Below are 13,043 nucleotides of genomic sequence, written 5' to 3'. Positions count from 1 at the left end.
ATAAAAGAAGTATGCAGCTCCTTGGATGTAAGGTGGCCCATAGGCCAACTCTACCTGTGTGTGTTTCTTCTGGGCTGCAGATTAATCAGGTCCCGCGAGTCCTTGAGAAGTGCTGGCTGTAGAGAAATGAAAGATGCAAAATGTACGGGACTCACATGAAGCCCTGCTCTGCACAATTATGTTTTTGGCTGTTTCTGCTTTCTACAAAGATCAGCTTTCATGTTTTTCAAAAAGCAAACCTACAAAATACAGCAACTCCACTCCATTTAAAGAATGACTTTTCTATGTTGCCTACGATCTGCACTTTCATTTAAAGAAAGCTGAAGTTCAGTATAGTTACAGGATGCCTGTGTTGGGTTCACAATTCAACAAATCCTTGTGATTTGTTAAGGGGATTCTCCAGAGGAAAGCTCCTAGGATAGTTCTCAATATTTCTGAAGGGGAATCTCTTATCTAGGAAAATATTATTCAACAAAAAGTCTCACATTTGGGAATATGTCTTTTATACATATTCTCCAGGTAGGTCCAACGTGCAAGTGCTGAAAGGAAACGGGGTTTCAGCTAACATTCACACAAGCTGAGTAGCTCGTGTAGTTAAGTAGCGGGACAGACTGTGACTGCCTCATATGCCTTAAAGGAAATCAGCAATACAATGAATCACATTCTTGACAATAATTAGGGAAAAGGAAACCCCCAGAAACCCAGTAGTCATGTTGCAAAAATCAGCCACAATTTATTTTGGGGAAATGGCATCCTCCTACAACAGATAATTAAGGAGGTATTAAAGCTCCTTTCAAGAAGACATTAAGTTTAAAATGCCACTGATTATTGGCAGGAGAAGGAGAGGTGGAGAGCTAAGAAAATAGAGAGGTGGTACCTAATACTACTATGGGGTCAGGAAGCTTATGGGAAAAAGGCAGGTCGGCAGGGGAACGACCTGGTAATCTCGAAGGACACACTTCAATCCTGTCCTTTGATCACACAGACAACAGGTCCAAGATCCCTCCACTTACAGTCCCCCTCCTGCCCATCGGATTCCCTGCAGGGCTGTTGCTCTGCCATCCTCCTCAACCCACGCTCCCCGTGCCACTGTGTTCCCTCCCGAAATGCCAGCAACAGGAACGTGGTTCCTAGTGGGTACTGCCAGCTCTCCCCAACCGAGGGGGGAAGAAGACCACAGAGGCAATCAAAACTGAGGTCTTTCACATACAACTTAATTCTGCGTTTCACATTTTTTAGAGGTTTTATCTGAAAATCCTTAACTCTTCACTTCCAAGTGGTCAGAGATTTGTACCTATCGAACGTGACCATCCAGAAGCAAGCATTAAACAGTAGCTGACTTTTTGTTAACTGCTTTAAATAATAAAATAGCAAGAGTCTGAAGACAGAACACTGGAATGTGCAGATCGCAATTAGAGTGAAGTTCTCTGAAAACAAATGACTTAGTCGCCGTATTCAGAGAGCAAGCCACATATCCCAAATACATAAAAATCAGCTTCAGTAAAGTGTACTCTGTTAAAAGATGATATCAAGTTCTGTAGTGGTGGGTTTGGATTTACAACAAAAAATGGGAAAAATACCCACATGGCAACAAAAGCAGGTTCAAAGTGTACTCTAGGGAATTTGAGTTTTCATAACTGTTGAGTAAATGTGCCTTTCTAGACTCACTGCATTTGCTGCCTAGACAAATTCTAATTAACTCACTGTAATTAGTTTGCCAATTTTGGTAATTAATGCCCAGTTAGAATGGATACAGTTGAACAGCTAAAGCTCAACTTCGAGCTTAAAGAAAAACCCTCCATGACCTGCTCATGTGATTACATTTAAGGATAAATTGGCAGAAGTCTCAGACTTGTTAGATAATTTTCAAATTTGATGCAGTCAGTAATTTTGAAGCACTTTTCTTCTGCAAGAGCTATTTCATTCCAAAGAGACAGTCTGTGGAATTAAACATGTTTAACAACAGAGAAACTACTGCTTCAATTGTGATTTCCCTGCAACTCTGTATTTAATTGTTGTTGTTTTTTAAAGTAGTATTTAACAACAGCACATTATCCATCAAACCACAATTAACTTAGCCCTAGACAAACTCTAAGTTAAGTTTCCCTATGTCTAAATTTTACAATTCAGGTAGGATCTGATTTTTTCATTGCATTTTCAAGAAACACCTAGTTAGGAATTTTTTAGGTTAACATTTAACCCCAGTTACCAGACCCTCCTGCTTGCTCTATTACTGCCATATCACAAGCCATAGAATAAAAGAAGATGACACTTGTTTCAAATTTCTCTGGTCAGCCTAACTAATTTTATGGAAAACATTTCAAGGAGTTCAAGCTGGCCCTACAGTTGGCCCACACAGTTCTTCAGAACAAAAGGTCCTACATAAAAAACCCAAAAGATTCCTATCAATTCTTAGGTATTAAAAAAATCCTGCCGCCTGTGAATGACACAGTTCAGCACTAACGTGGATTGATTCTGTTCAGCAGGCTTCCTTTCCCCTACAAAAACATTTCAGGAAAGGAAAAAGTAATCTGCTGTGTGTGCTCCAATGTCTTGGGGAAATATCTGAGAAAGGCACTTCAGTACTGCACCAGGACTGTCAGAATGGCAATAAAAATACCCTCCAACCCCCCCAAACCATAAGGACAACACAGGCAGTAGAAAAGCCAAAAATATTTGATGTATCAAAAGAAAAGTAAGATTTTGTAAAACTAAAATGAATTTCAGTAGCAAAGTAAACACAATCTAAGAAAATAATTTAAAAAAAATTCCTATTGCAAATACAGAGGAGGATTTCAAAAGTATTAAGTACTGGCTTAGCTAGTAACTAAGATGACAGTAATTTTCAATGTCATTGCCAGAATTAGTTTTGACTAATTAAGTGCTTCTGACAATCTCACTGTACAAAGATAGAAGTCTAAACATATGGGCAACGGTAAAGAACCAAGAACATCTTTATGAAGAATACTGTCTGATGTCCCAAAGAAAAATTACTTTGTTCCCTTCTTCCTCCATTATCACTCTTTGTAGGAGGGTAAACACGCCTAGAAGCAGTGGTACCACAGTAAAAATGCTGAGGAGGATATTTTAGAAGAGTACAGCTTTACAACTGTACTTAGAAATGCCTGTGTTGAAACAGGGATTATTACAATGAAACATGGTACACGCATAGCATATGACAACATAACATGAAACAGAATTGTATGTTTAATTAGGGTAGCCTGAAATAAACTATATGTACACAAGTGAAAAAAATGCAACACCTTAATGGAAAGATTTCTATTGAAAGGAAACAAAGGTGTTGAAAATGACTGAAATTTCTGTAGACCATTCCACTCTAGTCAGAAGTATGTAGAGGAAGGAAGTTGGAGAGGGCTGTCTTGAATCACGTTTCCATTTTCTTTTGTAATTTCTTATTAATTCCATTTTCTATACATATTTTTCTACTATACAAGAAAATCCTTTAAGGGGTAAAGTACTTGATCTATCATGTAAAAATACTCCCTCCACCATCAGGTTACAGAACCTTATGCATACAAGGTGACACTCTGAGAGAAACCTGACAAAACCTCCAGGAAGACATGAATGCTTCCCAACACTGAACTCTTAAGTTTTGCTCTGAGACTTGAGGCAATGCTGAGCTCTGGATTGCCACAAAGCGTACGTCAGACCAAAACCCGCCCCTTATCTCCTATACAGAGAAACTGGCACCTCATTACCTAGCAACAAAATCAGTCCCACCGAACTACCTCAAGAATTTCATACCTCAATGATTAGGTCTAATTGCTTAGTCTCTTAACTGAAAGAAAACCAGCTTAAAAAAAATGTCACTAACTGAACCATTTAAGGACAGCATTAACATATCCAGCATTAAAGCACCATTTAGATGATAGACACATAATCTTAGTTCTTTTACAACTATTTTCACTAATTGTTCTGTTATCAGCTTCAGAAAAAAAAGGAACAACCGGCACAGTTGAACTCTTGGGATAGAAGTACAAGTCGATCTGTTTTGACTGTCAATCCCAGTCTATCCCGATCTCTTCTGAAGCCGTCAACAGGCCATCAAAAGGTGGTGCTGCAAAACAGATGATTTTTAGGACACAGGAAGAGTTGCAAAGCAGAGCTAGACTGGAAATCAGGTTATGGTACTGGCTACAGTTCCAGAAGATTTGGTTGATGGGGACACGGCACATACAGCAGGCAGGAGATATCACTGACTCACTGGCCAGGCATTGTATAGAGGCAGGACCAAACTAGGCTTCATGGAAGAGAAAGCCCTGCAAAGCAACAGTCATTCCTGCTTCCCGTGTCTGCAAAGATGCTCTGGGATTTGATGAAGTCATGGACTGTCTTGGCTGTCTACTAAAAATTCTACTGAAATCATCAACTCAGATGAATAAGCACATTTTAATATGCCAAACAGAAGACCTTCTTACTTCTGTCTTCTACAACGACAGACATATAAAAAGGCCTAAACGTGGCCACTCATTTAGAGACTGTGTATTCATAATCATTCTGAAACAGCAGGCTTCAAGTGGTGATGTGCACTCAGCAGTATGGCATGCCAACTTTAAAGGTGAAGCCCTTCTCAGCACCCCTGCATCTCAAACGTAGCGAGAGGCGGTACTTGGCAGTAAATGGGTAATATTCTATGGTTTTCCTCCTCCAACTCCCAGCAGAAAGGACAGGTGAAAGATCAGAAACACCTTAAAGCAAATATACGTGCTTAATTTTCTCTTGTATTTGGTTTTTTTTTTTTTTTCCCCATCCGTGAAAAACATACAGAAACATTCAAAGTCTAACAGTTCAGACCAGGTTCTTGTTATTCTCCCCTGCCCATATGAGAAGGTTAAACGCAGTCACCGAACTCTGCATACCACCCTCAGTCACGAAGAACCCTCTGGCACAGCTCCCAGACCAGTAAAAAACAGCCATTTCAGTCCCCAAAGCATGGAGCCTGATGCATTTAAGCAAAACAAGTTCTACTGACAGCTGGTTTTCTTAGCATATTCACGTCCACGTATTTATCAGAGAAAAGCCCTCCAGGACAACAGTGTTTATTGCAGGATTATTTCTATGAATCCAGGGAACACAGCATTCACTGAGCAACAGTGTTTCCACCCTTGTATCTTTTTTTCCTTAAAACGTGAACCAAGAGGAGCCCATTTTAATTTTCTTTAGCATGGATGACTCACGAAAGAAAAAAATACATATATGAAATTTTTTTTTTTTTTTAAGAAACCTTCTGATCACATTCATGTGTAGCACGCTGACAACCATTTTAAGCATGAATGTAGAAATTAGCTGTTCAATCTCACACTGACTCCTTGGATTTAGAGTCTAGTGACCTTTAATGAAGAGAAAACAAAGATATGATGGATATTTTTATCACAAATTTCCTTTCCATACGAATATCTAGTATACTTTCACTAGAAAGATAATTTTGAGCAAGCAAGATGCTTTCTACCAACAGGTTTAGCAACATTACGAATAACGCATGGAAACGCAACAGAGACGTAAAGGGTAAATATCCCAGCAGCTCCTCGTCGTGCAGAGCAGTGCAGAAGCAGCCTCCGAATACATCTGTGCCTACCTAGCAGCAGCAGGTCGGGTGGACGAGCAAGTGAGGGGCCTCAGGTACCGACACTGCTCAGCCCTCTGACCCTCTCCCCAAAGCACGGCAGCCGTCCGCAGGGGATGAAGAGCACCCTGCGGCCAGTCCCACGCCCCGAGGTGGGAGGACGAGCTGGGGACACACACTCACGGGTGCTGACAAGCACCGTCCTCTCAAGTTGGGTGGGCAGTCTGTGGGGTTTCCCAGCTTACCACTTCCTCCAGAAGTGTGCAGAAGCTTGTTTTTACAATACTGCTGTTATGATGGTAGTTTTTAAACAAAACACGTATCATAAATACCCCACGGTTCACTTTAACTTAATCTACTTTTTGAAATCATTACAAGCGACTGTTATTGGCATCTATCTGCTTATTGATGCAGTGCCATAAAGAATAAGAAGAATTCTTAAAATTATAAAATGAAAGCTTTTTAAAGTGATTGATTTCAAATTAAGGAACCATTAACTAGAAATTGCTGTTAATGTGTTTTGAACAATTAGTATTTAAAGGAATGTTTTTAAACTAGCAAGTTTTAATGAAAGAATTAAACCAGGTATAGTTATGAATAATTATTGCTGAGACTTTTATAAACTAAGACAAATGCTTCCCATCCCTAAGTGTGGGGTTGTTTTTTCACTGTGAGAACTGGACTTGACACTCTTGCAGCCAGACATCCCACCGTGCAAGTCAATGAAACACCAATATTGACTCAGATGAGCCACAATACTTCTCTACTGCATTTTTACCGCCTGCTTTAATATGCGAGCTTTTTCAAGCCAACCAATGTAACGTCTTAGCCCCAAAGCATAAAAAGTGGACGTTTCCCTCATTTTGCAAATATCTCTTCCAGAGTCTACGACAAAGAGCAGTCAATGTCTTACCAGTATTATGTTTAGCATCCATCTAAAAATAGAGCAAATGTGCTTTACAATAATCCTTCAAAGCAAAAACACTATATTCATATTGCTAGGGCTCAAATTTGCTGACAAGATCTGTGGGTATGTATCATTTTTAGAAAATGCAATGTGGGAATGCATGTTTATATGGTAGAGCACAAAAGCAATGAAACCTCTTGGGAAAGCAGGAGATAACTCACGTTACACAAACAGGCCCTTTGCTCTTATTTCTCTACAAAGCTGAAACATTTCTATCTGAAAATGTTTTTTCATACGTCAGGAAAATGCTATTCCTGTTTGCTCGTTCTTCCTAAGGTGAACAGAGTTTAGTATTAGCAAAATAATTGTGGGAATTTGGTATTTTTCCTGTTTTGTTGAGTACTTGGGAATGTTATGTTGGGAACTGTCAACTACTACTTACTCCACCTCAAAATCTGCTGCATAAAAAAAATACACTGGTAATTTGCTTACATGGCTTTTGTAGATGCAATTACTGTTAGCAGCAGGAAAGAACTTTTATAAGCAGAACACAATTCAAATGTAACATGCCATGGCCTCAAGTCATTAAACTAATCCTCAGGGCTTCTTGAGGCTTTTTGTACTTTTGGCAAAAAGTATAAAGAAGTACGCATTGTTGCTTCAGTTCCCAAACACTGGAAAGTTAAATATCTAGACTGTCAGCCTCTGCTAAACAGAGCAGAGACTGGTTTCGGGAAGGAACAAGAGACAAATACATCTTTGTTATTAAAGTGCAATCGAACAAACATTGAAAACATACATTTTTTCACAGCACATAAAAAGTAGCCAGTAGAATAAAGGAAGGTGCAACAGCTCACAGGCAACTCTGCTATTATGGGTTACCAGTATCTAGATACTGTGATGAATACCTCACAAATGCGTGAGGACAGATTGAGTTAGATGAGTGAAGTATCTCAACTCTGATACACAGATAACGTGACAGGGTGTGGCATGGAACTCCAGGGTTTACTGGCATGATTTTAACGCGACTACATAAGCTATAAATGACAAAGCCATAAATATGTCAGACATGTCAGATATGTACTAACATCACCCAAATATCCTCCTGCTGTATTGCTCTGCGTCACACATCTAAAATCACATATTCTTTAGGGCACTCACAGAAAATGCAATACTTTTAGGAAGACAAAGTGTTCCTTTGTATTGCTATTCCGCTTGGTATCAAGAGGTTAACATCTTTCTAGAGATACTATTGAAAGTGGGAAAATAAGCAATGTATTCATTAGCACATGGATCATTTAGACAGACATACCTGGGTGGCCTGAAATACACTTAAGAATCAACATGTGACTAGAGCGGAAAATACAATGGAAACTAGTGACAGCCCATTTGCTTTTATCAGCAGCTGAGCAGAAGAATCCTTTGGACCATGAAAATGTAAAAGCTGTTAAATATATTGTGTGTGTGTTTGCACGTGCACGTGTAACCTACATTTTCTTAAATAAAATATCTGGGAAGTCTTATGCCTTTATCTAAATCAAATCTTGGTTTTTGTTTTTTAAATTGCATCCAACAGCTTATCCAAACCAATGTCCTGTTGAGCAAAATGACAAGATACCATGTTCCTTCACTCGCACAAACTTGATCACTGAGTTGTTATAAAACTGTGGTAGTCAGTATTTCCCATCTTTTCTTCTCTACCCAGAAGTCTCATCACCAGTTCAGAGGAAAGCCACTGCAGTATTAACCAGAAAAACAAAGCATCACTGAAACAATGCTAGACCAGCTTGACTGTTGTATACCTGAACAGTCTGATGTAGTTACTTTTTTGAAGCAGACATTACAAGACTGAAATACGGAAGGGAAGGAGGAGCATTAAGACATTCTTAATTCCAGAAATGGAAGAAGAGAAATTTAATGAAAGCAGACTGATTTCTAATCCTCACCCTTCCGTTTTAAGAGTAGAAATTCGTTTCTCAGCAGATTTGTTTGCCAACTGGTAAACAGATCAGTAAGATTCAACAATCTTAAAATGAAATATTCAGATATTCTCCTGAAAAAAGTAACTTACTAAAGCTGCAAATTCCTAAAACACAGTTAATGAAGCCCTTTAGCTTCTACAACAATACTTTATTCAAATGTATTACGTTTATACAGAGAACTTACCTTCCCAAAAGAAAAAATTAAAGATTCCCCCACAAAGAAGCTATCGGTATGCTGTACAGTAGGAGGCACTCAAAATATACTGCTACAGGAAAACACAGCATAGTTTTCATAGATTATGATGCTACAAGAATATCACATGTAGCCAGTGATGGCTTTTCTTCATCCATATGTGATCCAGCCACAGATACAGAACTAGCCAAAAGAAAATCTGTCATTTCTCCACCACACGCACACTTGCAGTAACCATTATGACTTTAGCAATTTAAAGCAATAGCATGTTATCACCCAGCCAACGTTTCTCACATGTATTAGGAAAAAATTGAAAAGTTCAGAGGTGAAATAGAATGAACACTCCAGAAAAAAACTGTCTCACTCACTGTTCAATACGTGGGGAGAGATACAGCTTAGGAAAAACCTGAGTAGCTTCTGCATCCTCAAAACTAACGGAGAGAAGTGCAACATCTTCTCCAGGATCTTCATTCACATCCTGTACATAAAAAATAGTAAATATAAAATGGCAAATAACAAACTGAGTACTTACAAGCTTACAGATAACAACTAATAAGTCAAATACCAATTTATTTAGGAGACGCTTAAGTGAGGAATCTAAAGTGTAACCATTGAAAAATAGGTTGCAAATTTATTCTTTCTTACTACATTAGTACTTAAAAGATATTCTGCCATGGTTAATTTCCTTTAAAATAACAAAATAAACCCACTGTGTTAGCAAGTGTACAGTAGTGCAGCTCTTCTTCAATTAGCTGAACTACATATTTCAGTAGAGAGTCAGATTTCATTTTTAAGAATTCTTGGTTTAACACTAACATCAGATGCAAATGCCAGAGAATTTTTTTAAATGTTATATCACTGAGTTATGACCACAGAGTTTATATTTGTTATTTTTCAAAGTAGTATATGGTCCAAAATTTCTGCTGTACTCAACTCCTACTTCTCTTGTGGATGAAAAACGTTTTTGTGATCCAAAATTTGTCTCTAGAAGTCATTAGCCCCAAGCTTCTTGCAAATTAAACCCATGCATTATTTTCAGCAAAGACCGCATACTCTATAAAAACTACTGTAAGAAAAAAAAAAAAAATATCCATGCTAAATACCATGACAGTCAATCTTAATGCATTCACAGTTTAAGTTTTCTTTGTATCAGAACAATCAGCTACAGTTTTGGGATCAGGTAGAACAAATTGTTTCTGGTTAGGACCTGACACGTCTCCAGTTCATAAATCACATACACTACAAACAAGTGCATTTCTGGTACACACAACTTCATTTAAGCTCTTGACCTCTAGTTAGAAAGCAATGAAGGTGACTGCGCTGCTAACTCATCGACAGCAAGTAATATGGTGCTACTTGCTGCTCACAAAGAAGTCCTTTAAGGTGTTTGTGCATATGTACATAGCAACTTGCCAAGGTGCACTTGTTTTTATCCGTTTTGGAAAAATATGAGAGGAAATAGATAACCCAGCAGATATGTGCTCAAGGCAGGATCAGCATGGTGCAGTGTGCCCTGGTATGCTCTGTCCCACAAGCGGCTGTGAGGAAGGAACATGCAAACCACTTCAACATTGTTAGGAGACCCTGCCCCACCTGGGGACAAAAAGAAAAAGTGACTGCTGAGTGGTTTCAGGAAGACAATCTTGGGCCATTTGAAGCTTTGGCAGGACTGAAACTGTTAACGTCCAGAGAGACTAGCTGCATACCAGCTATCACGTGCAGAACACAACATGCCAAGAAACTTAGTGATAAGCTGCAGGGAAGAATGGGTCTTAAAAAAGCATAATTGTCTTAGATGAAAAATGAGACAGAGCTGACAGTGTTTTCTTAAATTCTGCCTTGGTGTGCAGCTCACTTCTGACAGCTGAAAGAGAAGTGTACTCTTAGAAATGCCTATAAAACAGTCAGGAGTACATGTAGGCTGGAAATCAGAACACGGTTTTAACCTGAAGTTGCAGGACAACGCTCCACACGAGTGGTGAGGACAAAAGCTAGCTGCTGTCCTGTTGGGGTAGGACCAGTTTATGGATGGGATTATATGCCACGGTTGCCTGCAACAGCAACGGACAGGACCTCGTGACCCACAATGTTCCCTTCAGTGTTACGTTTCCAAGTGGCACTACCATCTACAGTAGAACCACAAGCACAGATTACAAAACCTTTTTCAACGAGACAAACAACAACAAAAAATACCCAAGAGTGCAATCCCCCAGCAACCTTTTCCCCAGTATTTCACAGATTTCCATCATTAAGGAAAAAATTTAAATAAGGAACAGCTTTCACTCGTGAAGCTGAGTATGGCATTAACTGGCTTTTTCCCATTAATTTGCTAATTGTCAATCAAATGAAAAGAACTATTAAGACAGAATAAGCAGTAATGCTAATGATTAAAAAGATTTTATTTTAATGGGCATTCTTCAAGAGATGACACGTACATATAATACATTCACTCGTGTACATTTGCAGTCCTTTCGATGCCATATTTTTCTGTTTGTAATTCTTTTCAAGTAATTTGTTTTTACAGAACAGAACCTACATGCATTTTACAAGCTACACGGACAAAACCAAACATATTTAATCCTGCATGTAGTATTAGTGCTTAAGTTGATGTGCACACACAAATTGACACCATGCATAAGACCAGTTTCTAGAATACCATTCAGTGCTTACTGATCAAAGAAAATCAAAACAAGGAAATAAAAAAACCCAACCCACCCCAAAACAAATTAGGTGAACACCACTACAGCATCCATTAACCCATACAGTAATATTACATTCTATCTTCTACACTTACTAGTGGCTTCTTTAACATGAAGACTCATGCCAGGTCAAAAAAAAAAAAAAACCCAAAAAACCCACAACAACATAAATCATCACGGTATCTTTGCAGGTTAAGCTGCAAAAAGCTGATGTGTGGAGTAAGAGCAATAAACTGAGACGTGATATTTTTCATTTACAAAAATAACACACAACAAACACTACTGCAACTACTGTTGCCAGCACAGCACTGCATTACGTTCATACAGCTACTGTCCAATGCAAGTTTAAGTACAGAAATTGGCATTCTTCTGTAACTACCGCTTTTCAAATGGATACATATTTTTGCCCCCCGTACCTGAGAAAAGAGAATTGTAACTTAAAAAACATGCAAAAAATCAGCATTCCTGTAGGTTTTAAAAAGACGTAATGCAGTAACACCATGAAGTTGCTCAACCTTACTGCTCAGTTGGCCACAGATTTACAGTGAAGTCCCTTTGCATCCGACACCGTACTGTTTATTCCTTTCAGACTTTGTTACTTTTATTTATGCAAGAATCTGCTTGGTGGAACTGCATTCAACCCTAGTATGTCTGTTACAACCGCCGTTTATAAAACTAAACCAAAACCACATGTCTTACAGATAAACTGTAGAAAGCTTTTCAACTAATAGACCTTTCTGATGTTGTGTGTGCCAGTCACAACTTAACTCCTTCAGTGATCTCTCTCCTAGTCACCTCTACAAACCTGTTAGTGACTAGGTGACGTGATGATGGATCCTTATATTACCAGGCAATGACATTTCCCCAGAACAGGGGCTGAGATCCTTCCGTTACACCAAAGCGTCCAAAGGCAAAGGTTCTTCTAATGTTTCTTAACAAGCTCTGCCCAGGCAGTATCTTCCCCTTTCCCATTTCTGCATGCGTATTTCTCTCAAAGAACAGGCCAGATTTAAACAGAGCAGCAAAGCAAAAATCACCTCTATTTTTATTTTTCAATTGGCTTCAAAAGAGAGTGACATCCAATTGCTTTGGCAATATTATTCACTTTTAGGAAAAAAAGAGGCCGTTGAACTAAAGTCTCAACACATTTTTTAAGTAGCCATGTTCCTTCTCATAATTTGTATTTAACTCACAACACTTAATCTTAGAGGATTTTATTTAAAAAATTAATTTTATATTTAAGAAAAACTGATTTTGTAAAAATTAAGAATGGCAATTTTCTATAAACCTTTGCATCCAAGGTTAGAACATTAAAGTACCATTTTATACTCACAGAACTTTTCCCACACAAGACTCTACAGAAGGTATTATTAAAATGAACTTCCACTGAATGGAGAGCATATCCTGGGCCACAGGAATTTTGTGGCTTAAAAACGGAATGTTTGTAAAAATGTTTGAAGTCATTAGTTAAGCATGTGATAATGCACACCTATTAGTTTTTCCACAACAGTCTCATGCCTGATAGTTAAAAAAACCCTCTAGCACACTGCGATGTAAAAGATCCAACATAGATATTTATGGTGTCTTTCTGCCATCTCGCTATTACGTATTTCTTTAAAAAAAATAAAATCTTTTCCTCAGAAAATGCCCATTCAAATCAAACAGGAAAAAAAATGGA

General features: G+C 38.4%; 1 protein-coding gene across 2 annotated transcripts in view; it reads right to left on the bottom strand.

Annotated features, from left to right (window-relative positions):
* BABAM2 (BRISC and BRCA1 A complex member 2) overlaps positions 1 to 13,043 on the bottom strand; it is a 177,945-nt gene that overhangs the window by 73,587 nt on the left and 91,315 nt on the right. For both annotated transcript variants that reach the window (XM_075496226.1, XM_075496227.1), the window contains one exon: positions 9,035 to 9,144. In XM_075496226.1, the coding sequence (XP_075352341.1) occupies positions 9,035 to 9,144 (110 nt within the window). The remainder of the gene's footprint in view (positions 1 to 9,034; positions 9,145 to 13,043) is intronic.

This window comes from Mycteria americana, chromosome 3 (assembly GCF_035582795.1).
Source record: "Mycteria americana isolate JAX WOST 10 ecotype Jacksonville Zoo and Gardens chromosome 3, USCA_MyAme_1.0, whole genome shotgun sequence".
In the NCBI taxonomy this organism is placed as follows: Eukaryota; Metazoa; Chordata; class Aves; order Ciconiiformes; family Ciconiidae; genus Mycteria; species Mycteria americana.
This window is presented reverse-complemented; position numbering and strand designations above follow the sequence as displayed.